General features: G+C 46.0%; 1 protein-coding gene across 1 annotated transcript; it reads right to left on the minus strand.

The window, feature by feature from the left end:
• Positions 1-10,326: 10,326 nt before the first annotated feature.
• Bsx (brain-specific homeobox) lies at positions 10,327-14,833 on the minus strand. Its single transcript, XM_005378374.2, has 4 exons — positions 14,572-14,833; positions 12,259-12,455; positions 10,991-11,223; positions 10,327-10,921 (listed from the first exon to the last, which is right to left on the minus strand). Exons 1-4 carry the CDS (start codon positions 14,831-14,833, stop codon positions 10,327-10,329), a joined length of 1,287 nt encoding a protein of 428 aa, XP_005378431.2.
• Positions 14,834-17,421: the final 2,588 nt, after the last annotated feature.

The raw sequence follows: 17,421 nt of genomic DNA on the forward strand, positions 1-17,421 counted from the left end.
CCATTAAATCTCCTTTGATGGTCCCCATATTTAGTATTTAGCCCCAGATGCACGAGGTAATGAATACTGGACCTTTTGATTTAATGAGAATTTCGGCTCCTCCAGCCTCCACCTCTTTGTATACCTTTTATTTTGCTGGCTATAGAATTCAGTTAATTGAAGGGGTCTCTTACCATCACACATTAAGGAGTATAAATTAGCATCCCCATTCTGATTGGAAAATGCAAGCAGACAGTTTTGCTTTGATCTGAGGATTGAGCTGAAGAAGGCAGCAGCCCTCTGAAAATGAGCTGATGGCCTTGTTATCAGGGCAAAATACAGATGCGTCCATGTGTCACAAAACACTTAATGTCTTAATTGATCACCTTCCAATTCTGCCTGCGCTGTTTGCATCATTCTCTTCAGGAGCCTGTATGAGTGTGTGTGTCTGTCTGTCCTGCTTCGTCTGTTTTCCTTTCTGTTTCTCCCTCTCTTCAGTCAGTTAGATAGCTAGATTTTAAATTAACCTGGACCAAAAAAAGCAAAATATAGCCATCCTTCGTAATCCAATGGGGATTCGTTCCAGGAACCCACACAGATATAAAATCCACAGATGCTCAAGTTCCTTATACAAAACAGTGTAGTATCTGCATACAACCTACATACATCCTCTCACAGACTTTAAATCATCCCTAGGTCATTGCTAGGGTTATTTCTGTACAACATATAGTTGCTATACAGTATTGTTCAGGGAATAATAAAAAGAAAACAAAGTCTGTACATACTCAGCACAGATGCAATTTTTTTCAAATATTTTCCATCAGTGGTTACTTGAATCTGTGAATGCAAAACCCCCAAGTACAAAGAGGCAACTACAACATAAATTCTAGCACCTCAAAATTCTAAGCACATCCTATAGAGCTACTGAGGACTTTTCATGGACAACTCTGTCTTCCAGTCCTCTCGCCCAGTAGCCCCCAAGCCTTTGGTATTGCATAACTTACTATGCTTCCTTCCTTTTATGCAGAGAAAAAAAGAGAACACACCCAATAAAACCAGTGGAGATCTACAAAAAATAAGTTGGGCTCCATAACGTATTCTCTCAGTGGTAAATTCATCTTCTGTTTAATTTTATACTTTATTTTTTGCCATCCAGACAACTGTCCAAATCATTACCATGGGGCTGGGGATTTAGCTCAGCAGCACAGCACCTGCCTGGCGAGCACAAGGTCGTGAATTCAATTCCCGGTACCGAAGAAAAAACAAAAACAAACAAACAAACAAAAAAACCAAATCATTATCATGAGCTTGACTGGCCCGGCTTCCTAGCCCTACCCTGTCACCAGGCAGTGAAATCTTTTTCTCTTCCTCTGCTTTTAAACTGTTCTAATGATAATGCAATTATCCAATATCTAAACCAATTTGGTTCATAAAAGAAATATCAAGGTAAAAAATCAGTGCCTCTCACTCAATATGAAGGCCAAAAAAAAAAAAAAAAATCAAATTCAAATTATGAGACTCCTGCAAAAATATGGAAGACTGAACACACATTTCATTCCCTGGACAGAACCTTACCACAATAATGGATTTTTTAAATGAATAAATACATAAGAACAGAGAGATAACAGGAAGACAGAACAGTAACAAAAATTTGAAAACTTGAAAGCAGATGAATGAGTTGCTAAAAAAAAACAAACCAAAATGACAGGCTCAAAAAATACTAAATTCCAAACCAGCAAAGGGGAAAGAAAGCCTGACCTACATTACTGGATACCAAAAATGCTCTGTGATCAATGTCATCAATTACCTCTAGGAACAGAGATTAATGGAGAGGAGAGGGGCTAACTGAAGGCACATGGATGTTTAATAGCGGGTGGACCTGTAGGTCCATCTGCCAGTTTCCATGTAGCTAAGCCCTGTCCCTCTGCCGCCCCAGGAAAAGACGGTTCTGTTTCTACGGTGAGGATCCACTGGCTGTTCTGAGGAATGCTGAGTCATGTGTGTTCCAAATACAGAGACCGCTTGTCCTCTTCCACGTGGCTCCCAAAACACTGGGATTTTATCTGCAAGCAGGAGTTTAGGCAATTCTCTGGGAAATCTGACCAGTGCAAAAGAAAAGACCTAACAATGCTGACCTCAGAGATTCTCTGACTAAAGCACTCAGCCATGTTATTCCATGTAAAACTCACAGTCAACGAGCCCCAGCCACATACAATACATCTAAGTTCCTATCAGCTTTTTAGTTTCTCTCTTAAATGTGAACAGACAACTGGGATTCCCAACATCTGAGCATGTTACACAGAATGGATTTAAAAGGAAGGAGGAGTTATCTTAACACTCCGGGAGGGTGAAGCAGGGCTGCAAATGTGAGCCCAGTCTGAGCTACTTAAGAGACCCTTTCTTGAAAATAACGAAGGATAAAAAGGGGCTGTAGTTGTAAGTCAATGTGAAAGTCCTGAATCTAATACCATACATACACATATGTCACACAGACACAAAAGAAGGAGAAAGAGACTGAAAGCCATCTTAGGAAATAGAAATAGGGTAACAGAAATTTAAAAAGTGAAAAGTAAGATTGAAAGAAAATATGGAGCGATTCTCCCAGAAATAAGAATAACAAGCAAAGGACCAGAAAATAGGAGAGAAACCAGGCATGGTGGCACACACCTGTAATCCCAGCATTTGGGAGGCTACGGCAGAAGGAGTCCCATGAGTTTGAGGCCAGCCTGAACTAATAGTGAGACTCTGTCTCAAAAAAAGAGAAAAAATATTTTAAACATTAGAGAATAAATCTAGAAGATAAAAAAATCCAAATGATAGAAGTTCCATAAAAAAAAAAAATAACAAAAAAGAAAGGATAGAAATAATCAAAGAACCAATTCAAGAAAATTGCCTATAAAAAAAAAGAAAATTGCCTATAACTGAAAAAAAAAAAGTGTTTTCAGAATGAAGGGCCTATTAAGCATCCAGAATAATAGTTTAAAATAGAGTCAAAGCAAGGAACATAATTGTAAGATGTCAGTAAGGATAATAAATGAATAAAACAGGATTGAAAGTATCAAGAATCAAAGTAGCTTTACACTTCACAATGGCATTTGAAAGCTTTAAAAAAAACCAGTGGAGGGATACATTTAAAATTATTCAAAAGTAATAAAAATAATTTCTGACTAAGTATTCTATACTTAGCCAAAATGTTGATTAAGCCTTAGGTTGGAATAAAGATTTTTTTCTTCACAAAGATGATCTTAAAATATTTACTTTTCAGGCACCAAATCTCAAGAAATACAGTGGACTGTACTCTCGAGGAAAGACAGAATAAATCAAGAGGCAAGAAGATGCAGGACATAAGAGTAGCTGGGCATGGTGGCACACACCTGTAATCCCAGCACTCGAGAGGCTGAGGCAGGAGGATCATTGCGAGTTTGAGACCAGCCTGGGCTACAAAGTGAGCTCAAGGCCAGCCTGAACTGCATAGTGAGACCCTGTGTCAAAAAAAAAAAAAAGGACGTAAGAGTAAAATAAAATGAAGGGGATTTCCAGGATGATAGGGAGGAGAGATGGAATTACATAGAATACACAGTGGAAAAGATCAGAAGGCTTTGGGAGAGATTTATTCAGGAAAATGAAATATTCATATGAATATCTCAGGAGTGGACTATAGACCAATAGTGAAGAACCTGAGATTACAGTAGTCATAAGGATAGTATAAATTAAATATAACAAAATAAGACAAGCATTCATTCAAAAGAAAACTAAAAGTCTTGCAGAAAAGAAAAGTAGTTGATTAGATGGTTTAGCTGATGTGTGTGTGTGTGTGTGTGTGTGTGTGTGTGTGTGTGTGTGTGTGCGCGCGCGCGCCCCCGCGCTAATACAAATTACAGTGCTGGGAGGACAGATGGACAGGGTGAAGCAGGGAAGAAAGAAAACGAAGTTTTCATTTTTAAACTTAGGAGTACCAGATAATTGCTAAAACAAAAATACCAAAAAGCAGCAATTCCGTGAAACCCCAGAAATGTGGAGGTACATCCCAAAATTATCCACCCAAATGGAAACTGTGGCCCCTGTAGCGCATAACGGGGAAAAGAACAGGTGATGCTCTCTTGAAAAAAAAAAAAAACAGAACTCTCATGAAGCGACTTGACTCTTTAAACAACGTGTATGTAAATAACGGAACCCAAATCTTTCAAACTAAAATAGAGAGCTTAAGAACTGAAGAAAAACTAGGGAGAGCAGAGCAAGCATAGAGTGTGGAGCGGTTGTTTGTTTGCTTTTAGCTTGTCAGTTCCTCCCATTAGAAACTGCGGCTAAGCAGCCACACCTTTATCACTGTGATAGCGTTTGCGGCAGCTGATTTCCGGTTCGGCCAAGCCCTGAGGAGGAATACAGACTGGCTGGCCATCCTTTGGCTGGGGCGTTGGCCAGTGCACTCAATTACTCCACTAACTGTAATATTGAAGGAAGGTACAGAGAGAATGAACGTTAGAAATGTTCAGCTAATCACCGAAGATTGTATTAGTCAATATTTTAAAACACTTTCCTTATTTTTATCACGAGTATTCATTCATAAAGTAGAGGATTGTTTTGTTTTGTTTTTTGATGGCATTTTGGTTTTTTTGCTGTACTGGGAAAAGAACCTAGGGCCTTCATACTGAGTAAAATCCCCAGCCCCTTTAATTTTAATTTTTGTTTTGAGACAAGGTCTCACTAAGTAGCTAAATTGCCCAGGGCTTGAAGTTGCAATTCCCCTGCTTCAGCCTCCCAGAGTGCTGGGATTACAGGCCTGTTTCCCCAGCCAGAACAATCTCTTTAAAAGCTTCAGAATGAAGCCTAAATCCTGGGTTTTCCTTGGTGGATTCAAGACTGAAACCATAGCAATTCTTTGTCACTTAGGAGGGTCTTTATGACTTCAAATTCTAACTTTCCTCCCTATATAGCATTATATATGTCACTAAAAGGGTTAGCAGAATCCTGGGACAGGATGAGGCTAGCATAGGAAAGGGGGAAAAGGAAATATTCCTAGTGAGACCTGCTGCATCTTATTTTATTCAGGGTTTACAAATCCAGGCTTAGCCCAAGAGGTAGGACAATAAAGATGAGAGAACTAGATGAAAGTATTTAAAAAGTGCTAAGGGCCGGGGAGATATGCTGCTTTCTCAGCAGCATAAGCGCCTGCCTGGCAAGCGCAAGATCCTGAGTTCGATTCCCAGTACCCCCCCAAAAAAGTGCTAAGGATATACCTTGGTAGTAGACAGCAGCATGTCTTGTGTGTGGTGGGCCCTGAGTTCAATCTTGAGTACTGAAAGAAAATAAAATTCCTTTGGGATATAACCACCCCTTTATAATGATATGGTGAGACGTAAGACTCACCTTTGAGTTAACCATGTAGTAACAACTGTAGTGCTGTGAAATTGATGTAAAAAACTTTACCACTGACATGTTACATATTGTCATTTATTATCTTCCTCTGGCTCTTTTCATCCAAGCCCTCACAGTAGGTGCTTTCAATAGCTCTCATCCCTCCTCTCCTCGCCATTCCTAAATGATTTACTGGTCATTTTCCTCATTTTCTCTTAGGCCAACTAAGAGAAACGATGCTATCATTGGCAAAACCAAAGTAAGAATTTGTACCTCTAAGCCATCTAGCCAATAGCTTATGATGCCCATTCCAACTGCAGTTTTCTAATACTATAAAGACAGTAATTAGAGAAGGTTCATGAAATTACTTTCAAGGAAATCAGGGAGAAGTGGTTATTTAGTGTACCCCCTGGGAATTCTGAGAGGGAAAGAGTAAATAAATAGAGAGGGTAGGGGATTATAACCAGAAAATATGATGGGGAGAAAACAGGAGACCCATCAGTTGCCTCATCTATGATTAAGAGAAATTAGGTTTTTAAAAAAAAAAAACTGTACACTAGAGAAATGTAGAAACTCAGCCTGGGCTACAACCATCTAGGTCATCCTATGGGAATGGCTTCTGAAACACCCCAGCAAATGCTTATGCAACCTTCACTTGAATGAAAATATCACTAAGGGCTCAATATCTCTCAGGAAAGCTCATTGAAGTTTCAGATTCCTTTAATCAGACACAAATATTTGCAAAAATTGGGGAAAGATTTTACTAATTTGTGGCTATGTTACGCTGGGTGTGATGGCACATGCCTGTAATCTCAGCATTCAGGAGGCTGAGGCAGGAGGATTGCCATGAATCTGAGGCCAGCCTGGGCTACATAGAGAGTTCAAAGCCAGCCTGACCTACATAGCAAGACCCTGTCTCAAAAAACAAAACAAAGCAAAACAAAAAGTTATCAGGCATGACGGCACACTTCTGTAATCCTAGCTACTTGGGAGACTGAGGCCGAGGCTTCTAAGTTTGAGGCCCGCCTGGACAACTTAGTGAGACCCTATTTCAAAAAATAAAATGGCTAGAGATGTAGCTCAGTCGTAGAGTAACCCTAGGTTTGATCCCAAATACTAAAAAAAAAAAATTGACTTTTCAGCTCAATTCTGCCACTATTTATGTGATACTGGGAAGGCGCTCATTATTTCTGGAACTTGATTTCTTCCATGTGTAGAATGAAGGGCTTAGATTTTGTCAAATGACCCTTCTAACACTGACAAATTCTTCTTGATATACTTTCATCCTTCACTTCGCAGAACAACCCTTGTTTTCATTTGGAGTTCTGGAAATTCTTCAGTGAATAAAGAATATCTTTTTTTTTTCTCTTTCCTGTTTCTCTTAATTCTAATTGCCATGAATATATTTATTTAAATTAGAGTATATGGACTGAAATCCATATAAAGTGAAAAAACTTTAATAGCTTAGAACTTATAGTTCTTTTCCTTACAAAAAGAAAACAAAACTAGGATCATAATGGTGAAGAAAAAGCATACAAGGCTGGGAGTGTATGTAGCTCAGTGCAGAGCAGAAGGAAAAGGAGAAGCAGCACACAGGATATCCAGCCCAGCCTCCTACCTGTGGAGAAAGAGAATCCTTTAGGCTTCACCTTCTAGTTTCTGCCTAAACTTTTCCAGTGTAAAGGCGCTTAGTGTTTTGTGGACTTAACATATTCTATAGTTGGATAGGAGGAATCCAAACGTTATTACAAAATCTGCTTCCCTGGGACCATCCTAACATCTGTGGCATGGCAGAATAGAGATACCCCTTGATTCTTAGTATCTCTGCAACCATCCAAATGCAACTACCATATCTAAACTCTTCCCCTCTCCCCAAAGCTTTCCTCCTCTCCGCTAAAAAGCTGAGAGTTCTTTGTTATTTCTAAGAGTTCTTTGTTATGGGCACACCCATAACTATCCAGGTTCCTATGTGCTGAATAAATTTTACCTTGTCAACATCCTTTTTAAAATTTCATGCCAAAAATGTGACATAAATACATATAAATGCTTCAACTAGCAAATTATTTTTGCATGTAGAGAAGTACTTCAGGAAGACCAAGGAGTCACTGCTTCAACTAAATGTTTATTGCACGATTCTCTTAGCACCAGAAAGCATCCTGCTTGCTCTGCCTCTCCACGTCTTTATCTAATTATAAAATACATCCACAAGAGCAAGTCCTCGTCTCTTGAAGCCGTGTCATGGATTCTGATCAAGCATTTCTTAGTGTCACTGTCAGCTATTACTGTGCTGGATGGCTCTTGTCCATTCCTTATGTGCTTGTGTCATGTGGATGGAAATATTACCAAGAGTCCCTCTCTGAGCATCTATGAAGTCCATCAGAGACAGAGCATTGGGAACAAATGGGGGAAAGTAAATATGTTACACATTTGGGGTTAGATATGGGATGACTTGCCTACCTTGGCTATCTGAAGATGTTTTTATATGTTCAAAATTAGATCTCTGTGTGTTTCTCTATATCATAATAAGCATAGTTTTGTCAAATCTTCACCACCAAGTGAAAGTGAGTTGAGGCAAAAGCCTCTGTAATTCAGACAAAAATACCTTTTCAGCGTATGGAGGCTTTGATCAGTGCTGAAGGCCAAAAACAAGTAGTACTGTCATGTTACATTAAATTGAGACTAAATTGTGTCTATCCTCTGTTGCCATCACTAACCTCTTGTATTAAAAAAAAAAAAAAAAAAAAAAGAGGAAATGGAGAACTGCTATTGGATTGTTTACCACCAATTTCAGAGGCTTTTTTTTATTTATGAGAAAACTGTACCACAGTTCACACGGCCAGTGCTGCAGTACTTAGCTTTCTCTTTCCCATCAATTCTGGCCAGGAATAGCTGTAAAGAGAGGACCAGAGTGAGAGGGACTAAGTATCTCCCTCTTCTTAGTGCTCAGGTAATGAATCAGACCCAGAGTCCCTGGGCTCCCGGACTGGTTCTGTCTCCAGTCAGGTAGAGCTGTGCTTATGCTAATCGTGTTTCCCATTTACCTTCTTGTTCAAGACAAAAGCTCATGAAATGCATTTACCCTCCTCTGATAGACACAGAATAAACCCTGATGTGTTGTAAGGGCAGGAGAAGGAAAAGAAATTCATGAAAGTTTTAAGTTTGTGTTCACCATCTAATTAACACGGAAATGCTATCCAACAGTATTTCTCCTCATTTTAAGGATTTTTCTCAAATCCTATTAGGAGTTGTTCTTCCTGGGATTAGAATTTGAGATTTTCCCCCTTGGCTCCATTTTCTTCTCTAGTAATATCTACTTTCCATTCCAGGTCACCAGTACATTCTTATGGACAAATCACTTTTCCCCGCTTCTCCCTAACCAAGCCTTTCCTCTTGCTCTAAAACATCTGCAGTAAGTTCCTAGATTAAAATGGTAGTGTCTGGCTGAGGATACGACTCAGTAATAAAGCATTTACCTAGCAAGGCTGAGGCCCCGGGAAGCCCCAGCATCACTAAAGAAAAAAACGAACAGATATTGTCTTCATCTGAACAGAGAGGAAGAGGAGAAATGTGAGCCTAAATATGCCTTTAATAGTCCATGTACACAGCCTAATGAAATGAGCGGCATTCTTATAAAGTGGCAGAGGAGGAAGATGTCAACGGATGCATTGTTACCAGAAAAGTAAATTGTGAGAAAAAAGAACAAGAAATCAGAAGAGAGATTTTTATCCACCTTTAGCTACCAGCCGCCCCGGATTTCGTGGATGAATCTTTCAATCTTCCCCAGCCTCAATCTCCTGCTCCATGAAAGGGAAGCACACTGGCCCCCCCTGGCTCACAAGCTCATTGATTACTGAACACTTGAAAAGGTAACACAGTACAATGCTGATGTTTTAAAGTACTTTTGCCTTCAAGTGAGGCAACTGGGCAAAGCCCTCACTCTGGCAGTCACATTCACCTCAGGTAATGTTTTCTCAGTAAGCCCATTGTTTAAAAAAAAGAAAAGAAAAAAAACTTACTGCTACATTCATAGAATCATAGACCTCAGACCGAGAAGGATATTTGGGATTCACCTCCTCATCGGGGAGATAGGCAAACAGGAAGATTAACGGTAACCCAGCTCACACCACTGTGCTCTATCAGACTATTATTTACCACTGGAACCCACGGGTGACATTTCCACCTATCCACACACTCTTTTACAGCTTCCCTGGGCTCACGAAACCAGAAGCCAAAATAAGATCAGAAGCTGAGGTCGCCCCGGGCACAGCTGCTATATTTGATAAGTGTATTGAGTATGCAGTGTCGTCACACAATTTGTTAGCATGATTTCAAGTTCCAAATATCAGTACATCCCTGTCCAGCATTCCCGAACGACAAAAATATCATTTGTTAGGACCTTTTCCACATAGGTGGGACTCAAAACCATCAGTGAAACAGAAAAATCAGAGTCTGGGATGGTTAAGGAAAGCCAAATTCATCTCTGCCGGAAATAGGAGGTGAGAGGCGCGTGGGAGGACGTGGTAACAAACGGTTCCCGGAAATGCGCGTCGCCCCCAGTTTTGCCCGGAAAGCCCTTTATCTAAAGAGTGTGCAAGCCCAGTTAGAGAACAGGAGACCTCCCACGGGAAAAAGAGAAGGGTTAACGCGCAGGGCAATCAGATCCCCGCCCAACTTCAATGGTCCCAAACAAGTGCGCGCCCAAAGCCCGGTCGGCCTCAGCAGTCAAGCTGGTTAATCGATTTCGTCATTAGTTTTAACCGTGCTAAAATTCTGTGCTCCCTAAAATGCACCGAGGATGAGCACTTCCACACACAACCCGAGCAACACTCACTTGCAAAATATCAGTAGCCAGTGGGGCATAGAAGAGTTGTGGGACAGGAGCGCAACAAGTTCGGGAAGCAGAAAATTGCTCTACACATTTTTCTCTGCCCAAATTTCCCTCCGCGCGAGCGAGCGCCGCCCCACACGGAGGAGGGAGGACGAAAAAGACATCTACACCCGGGGCCACCAGCTCAGGAACCGTGCCAGGAAGCACATCTGTGAGCTCTGGACCAGGAGCGGGGCCGGAGAGGATGGAAGCGCCGTCCAGAGGAGGGAGTCGCCTCGGCCTTGGAGTCCGAGACGGGTGAGGAGGGCCCAGGATGCGCTCGAGGCTGGCGACCCGCAGCGCGCGTCGGTCCCGGCCCCGACGGCTCGAGGATCAGGTTGCGAATCCCCGCTGGGCCCCAGGCCCCGAACTCCTGGTCTCCGCCTGCGACCAGCTGAGCTGCTTAAGGAAGGGTGAAGAGTCCGGGCGGAGGAGCCGCAGAGCCCGCACCTCTGAGGCAGGCGGAGCCGGGTTCCGCGTTCGTGGCCGAGGGAACCGAGCCCCACCGCCCCGGCTCGGAGCGACAGCACGCGGGGCCCAGGTCCCCAGGCGCCGCGCCCCGGGCGCACCGCAGCTGCCCGGGCAGGGACAGGCAGGGACAGGGCAGGACCACGCGAGGCCGGGGCGCCGGCCGCGCGGACTCCACGCCTGCTGAGGGTGGACAAGGAGGGTTTGTCGTCTTCCAGGAGCTGATCCGAGGTCCGAGCCCCAGTCTTCGGTCTGGGAGAGAACCGTGCCGGGCCCGCGGTCTGCTCTCCCGCCTCCCTCCCCAGCCTGGAGCCTCAGAGCCCGTGCGGCCCCGAGCTGAGCTCGCCCTCTTCCCCGATGTCCACCTCGTCCTCTGGCTCGGTGAGCACGAAGGAGCCGGCGGGCAGGCTCAGCCGAGGCTCGGCGACGGCGGCCTCGGGCCCGCGGGGACTGCCCTCGGGGCTCTCGGGCGCTTCCGGCGCTTTGGGCTCATCCTGACTTTTCCTCAGCTGCTTTTTATGCTTCATCCGCCGGTTCTGGAACCACGTCTTCACCTGGTTTGGGGGAGACACCGACAAAATCACGTCATTCTTCCAGACCCATAGTACTGAGACCTGAGCGAATGCTGGGGTTTAAGGAGAATGTCCTGCAATCTACAGATGAATTATCCAAGAGCCGAGGTCGCCTCACTCTTGGATTAAATCACATGAAGGGCTCACAAATGACAGTCTTAGGCTGAACTAGAATCGAACATCCTAAGACTCCTAGGAGTAATTGTCCCAAAATAATGATGAGGATCAAAATGGCGTGGTTAGTAATCACCGATACTGTTATTAAATAGAATTCTTAATATAAATACTACGTGAAAGAGTCGCCCCTATGCACCTCGTGTTCCTGTGATGGAGGCGTCTAAATACCTAGTTCAGCAGGACCCCTGCACAGGAAGGTGAGGATTGAATTCGCTGATTTTCATTGGGGTGAAAATCAGACTTAGTGCACTAATGATCTCACAGCAAGCTCTTTTTCTGGGCAAAGGATAAGAGGCAAAGGGCGTAGAGAAAGGAGCTGGGTGGCAGGTGAACAGTGCCTGGAGCATGACTGAAATATTCCACTCCGAGCAGGGGACAGGGAGGCGGCCGAAGCTGACCCTGGCGTGTGTGCGGAGGGGGTGCGCGTGAGGGCCGGCAGTCGTGAGTGAAAGAGGAGTTCGGGGCCTCGTGGGGTGGGGTTGGGGGCTGAGGGAGAACCCGAGAACTGGTCTAATCTCTTGTTAGTTTACCTCTGATCCGGGTTACATCCTCGGTGGGAGCGGAATAAAGGAGTAGAAATAATAGTTCCGAATCCCGAAGTGATCATTAAAATCACCCGAGGAAGCTTTCCTCCTTGTAGAGCCTCGCTGGAGAAATTTTGTTTCAGAAGGTTAACGTGAGACTGGGCTGTCGGTACTTTTAGGAAGGGTTTTGGGATAAGCCTAGAAAAGGGAGGAGCGGGGCCTTTCTCAAGGAGAGTTCCTCAGTGGTCTGTGCGGTGTTCAGAGTGAAGAGGAGAGAAGAAGGAAGCGGAAATCGGGGGTCCCCCTCCTCGCCCACCTGCGTCTCGGACAGGCTGAGGGCGGTGGCCAGCTCCACCCGCTCGGGCGTGGACAGGTAGCGCTGGATCTCAAACCTCTTCTCTAAGCCGGAGAGCTGCGAGTCAGAAAAAACCGTGCGAGCTTTGCGGCGGCGGCAGTGCTTCCCCGGCAGCTCCGCGTGCTGCGGGTGCGGGAACAGCGCGGGGACCGGCACTCCTACGGAGAGAAGAGCAGCCCGGTGGGCAGAGTATGGGTCGCCAGGAAGGAACCTCGCCCCACTCCACTGCCCACCGCCAGGACCCAGCGCTTCCGGCGGAGCCCAGCGCCTCCCTGAGCGTTGGCCTCTGGCCTCCACCGCTCTCCGCCCTCTCCAAAGGCCCCAGAACACTTCTCCCGAGAATCCCAGGACAGGACGGGGAAAGCTGTAAAACTGCGCTTAGAGATCTTTTTTCCAGAAGGCCATCTAGAAACACATAATAAAGAGCAAGTAAAGTGGAAAAGAAAATTAGAAGACAGACCCAGGGGACTTTCAAAAACTATCTTCAGTCGGGGGCACCCCTTAATCTCAGCACTTGGGAGACTGAAGCAGGCAGGATCTCCTCAAGTTCAAGGTCAGCCTGGACTACAGTGAGACCCTGCCTCAAAAACCAAAAAAATAAAACAAATCTCCTTGGAGGTCTGCGGGGCTTGATGTGCCCAGTCTTTTGTTGTGCCTCTTGAAGTTTTCGTGCCAGTATCAGGGTGAGGAGGCTGTCCACCCTGCTCTGTCCAGACCCCCGATGACACGCAGTGCTCTGCTGAATCCAGCAGGAGAGAAGAGAGATGATCTTGCTCTCTGCGCTCACTTTAAAAACACCGTTCTTTTCCCCCAGCTGCCCTAGCCCCAGCTTTCTGCAAAAGAAAACGGCAGAATTCTTATCCAGAGAAGCTGCGGAGCCCCCTCTCACGTTTCCTTTTCAGAATCATACTGGGTACTTGCTCTCTAAGCTGGTCCTCATTCTTTCCCTCTGACTCCAAGCCCAGGGAGGCTGAAAGGCTGAAATGAAGCCTTTTCCCTGGCTAGGTCACGATAAATTTCTCTTGTGTTTCCGAAGTCTCCCCCGCTTTGCTCAGTGTCTGAGATGAACCAAGCTAGCGGAGGCTGCCACAGGCTCTCATATCGGTCAATGGTGTGTGGGGGGGACGACAAAAACAGCGGTAACAGATGAGTAATTTGGCCATTGCTACATCTGACTGACATCAGTGCAATGGAGAAAAGACTGTCACTAACCGGGTGGTGAAGCCAGTGAGAGATGCAGACCTCAACCCAGGCTTTTAATCCACTCTCCAACGCAGTGGCCCAGTGTCCAGCTTACACTGCTTCGTAAATACTTTCAGCTAGACTACTTTTAGAACCTAGTTTTCCTACATTTCACAGGTTGAGTCCTGTCTTCTCCCAGCTCCTGTCCCTTACCAGAGTTCTTTTCATTGCTTCCCTCAGCAACCGACTGAACAAATTACTCCATTCTATTCTGGCTGGAATAAAAGTGCTAGGGGAAGCATGAATGTGACCTTTCCAAGAAAGATAGTTAAAAAAAAAAAAAACTAGGTATTTCCTTGCCTGTCAATGTCCCACACTTCGATAGTGCACACTCCCTTAGCACCTGCTTCCAGAGATTTTGGCAACTGGGGCAGAGAAGGGCAGCCCAGCCTAAGATCGTGAGTTAAAATACAAAACTTTGGAAGTGAAGGGAGCTAAAGAGTGCATCTCTTTCTTTTTGTTGTCTCCGTTTGTTTATCTGTTACCCCTTTGCTCTTGTTTTGGCAGTCCAGACCTTTTTCCTCAGATTATCCCAAAGCCTATGCCCTTCACAGGCTTCCCAAGTGCTCAGCCCTGGAAGAAGAGAACTGGCCAGGCAGAGCGTTCCCAGCTTCTGACCTGGAAAGTTGAGTTGAGTCCTAGGATGGGGTAGTCAAGGGTCTCTCTGTGAGTGGGGAGGTGCTAAGAATCAGAATCGGGACTGAGAGGTAAACCTAAATGGCCAGGAAGGTCACTGACAAGACTGACCATTGCCCCTTTAAGAATACTGCCAAACCCATCCACCTCCAGCTGCTTCTTGGCCAGACACATCCGTACAAAAAGTATGGAGTGACTACGGATATTTTGACACGCTTCAAGGAAGCTCTGCGTGCTCTGGGCCATACCCTGAACGTGCTACTGTCACTTAAAGAGGGATGCCACCGCACCAGGCCAAGACAGATCTGGTGTTTCCTTCACTCCATCACAGGCTTAATGTCTGTGCTAGAAAAGCTACTTCCTCCCTTCCAACACCTTGAGGGCCCTGCTACTTACCCGAAGTGGTGAGAAAATAAGGGTGGTGGTGGTCTCCCTTATGCAGAGGGTGATGGGCGTGAGGAGCCAAGAGGGTGGGTGTGGGCATGAGTGGGTAGCCATAGTCTAGTAGAGGTACCCGAGAGGCCAGAGAGCTGGCGAAATGGTCGGGGGCCACCTCCCTCAGCGGCTTGGGCTTGTGCAACAGGATGTCCTCGATGAAGAACGATGTGGGCCTCTGAGAAGACGCCGGATGTAGAGGGGAGGTGAAGTTGAGATTCATCTTGAGCGGAGCGCCTGCCACAGGACGCGGGCCGGGAACGAAGTGTAGGAAGCTGGCAGCGTCTCCAGCAAGCCTGCTCGAGAGCCGACAACCACTCTTGGAGGCTCAGATCGCTACTGCTCTCTCCTCGGCCTGGGCTATCCCGGCGCTGGAGAGGAGAGAGGCGAGAAGACGAGCTTCTGGGTAGGTTGGGTCTATGTGTTAGAGAAGCAGCAGCTTCGAGAGGGGAGCCGGGAGAGCCAATGGCAAGGCTGCCAGAGGCAGAGGGGAGGGTGCGGTGGGCTTGGGGCGGGGCGGGGATCTGTCCGCGGTGCTGAAGGCGCCTGGCCAAGCCTGGAGAGAGCGGCGCCAACAGGGTTGGAGCTCCTACTAGGGCGCTGGACCTCAGTTTCTGTCCCTCCACTGCAAGAGATTTTGTCCCCACTTGTTTTAAAAGGAAACTAACTGGGAAAAGTCTCTGTTGTCCGACAAACTCCTTCTTAGAAGACGCTAAACCGGGCCTCATAGCAATAGGGAGAAAGCACTTGTTCAGGCGTTTGGGCCTACATTTTTAAGAGTTTCTATAACTGATAGCAGAAGGAGGTAAGGAAGGGAGTAGGAGGAGTGCCCACTACTTATGTAGCTAGATTCTGCTTAAGTGGACGGGAGGGGTTACTGGATTCTTGAAGTAAATTTTAAAAATCAGTGAGGATCATAACATTCTTTCCCTGTGACAGGGGATGGGTGGGAGGAGATTTATATCTACGTCAGTCAAGTGATTTGGTCATTTTAAATTTATCCACAGCCACCTTCATGCTGTCCTCCATGCTCCCTCCAAGGTCCATTTCTTCCCATTTCATTCAAATGGTTCCCTCATTCTGCTGCACCACTCCTTTCATTCCCACCTCCCTAAATATTTGCTCTAGGTTTTATCTCCGCTTCCTTTGCCCAGCTTCTTTCCTTTCATTTCCCTCCCTCTCCAATCTTTCATTTTTTTTTTCCTGTTTGTCTTTTTCTAATCTGTCACATTTATTCTTGGGAGTCAATTTGCTAAAATTAAGGTGATCATCTACAACATGGCAGGGGTAATTTTGGCTTACATTTCTGAAAATTGCTCTAATTATTGATGTTAAACTCAGGGAAATTAAAAGAAGCCACTTTCTCTTCCATCTCCCCATTTTTAAGCTCTAATTTGTTGAAATCTAGTCATCATCACAATTCCAATCACTACTGCTAATAGCAAAAGTGTTTTAATAGAGACTGAGTCCTCACAACCCATGCTATTAGATAATTAGAGGAGGTGTTAGAAAGCCAAGTACTAATCCTTGGGTGAGGGGTAGGATTTCCATCTGATCTAGCAGGTAGAACAAATTAATTACCAGAGTCAATTAGGCCCCAAACTACAGTGCTCCAGGAAGTGGAAGCGTCCTATTCCATACAGCTGAACTGGGAAATGGTAAATAGAAGTGGAAGGAGAAAGCAAGATGGGGAAGATTTTAAAATAAGCTCCTGGCAAGTAGGCATCTAAATGAAGCTTTGCCTTGGAGTCTGAAATATGATTTAGAAAGAAGAGCTTATAATGGCGAGAACTGAAGACTGGGGAGGAGGTGGACGCAGACAAGGGAGACAGTAGACTTGCCAGTGGCTGTTCCCTAGCTCTTAGCCCTGGTCCAGTCCTCTTCTTCAAGGCTGAGGGGGAGGCAGAGGCTGGTGAAGAAGATCTGGGACAACAGGCCACAGCACAGATGTCCTCCCAACCCCGCTGTGAGCTTCGGTCCTCTGATCCCAGCAAGTGTAACCCAAGCTATATTGTTTCCCGATACCCCAAGACTGAGTGGCTAGCGAGGACCAGGGCAGGCATACAACCAGGCTCTGGCTTGTGCCTGCACCCACCCTTCATTTGGGTCCCACGCCGAGACCACGGATTGGCACCCAGTAGGATTTTAGCTTCTTTTGGGGCGGGGAGTAACTTCTGCAGCAGAAGCAGACAGGAAGAGATTATTGAAGTCCCTTCGGGAACAGGAGCAGTAACAACGTCTTTGGATGCTATTCTCAGCCAAAGCACTGCAAACCCTCCTTTACGCAGCTCCCAGAGCGCTGCGGGGTGGGGTGGGGTCGGGGGAGGAAAGGGGAGTGAGTGGTGGTCTGCCCACGTCCTCTCATTAGTATACCCCGAGCTCAGCTCTTGCGCCCCAAAAAGCTAAAGCTGTCTCTCAAGTCCCTGGCGCCCGACCGCGAAGTCCGTACGGAGACAGGCTTTTCTGAGAGCCGAGCGACCGAGGGAAGCTCGAAGGCGTTTTCCTCTTGAATCCAGCTGCCCCACCTTTGCCTAAGCCGCAGTTGGAGCCAAAGAAGTGAAAGAGGGCGGGAGGAAAGTGGGTCGCTACCGAAAGGGGCAGGACCGAGACAGCGCAGGCGTTTCCTTGTCCCTCCCTTCCAGCGAAGCAGGGAAACAAAGCTCGCGGAACAAGAGCACGGCCACAGCGGCCAGACCAAAGCGGGTCCCCGGCGGCTCGCAGGAGGAAGCCGGCACTCCTAGAGCGGCGTCAAGGGAGAGTCTTCAGCCGGACGGGGGTGGGAAGGCAGAGAGAGAGAAACAGAGAGAGAGA

Source organism: Chinchilla lanigera, unplaced genomic scaffold (assembly GCF_000276665.1).
Source record: "Chinchilla lanigera isolate Chin_1 unplaced genomic scaffold, ChiLan1.0 scaffold00011, whole genome shotgun sequence".
Classification (NCBI taxonomy): domain Eukaryota; kingdom Metazoa; phylum Chordata; class Mammalia; order Rodentia; family Chinchillidae; genus Chinchilla; species Chinchilla lanigera.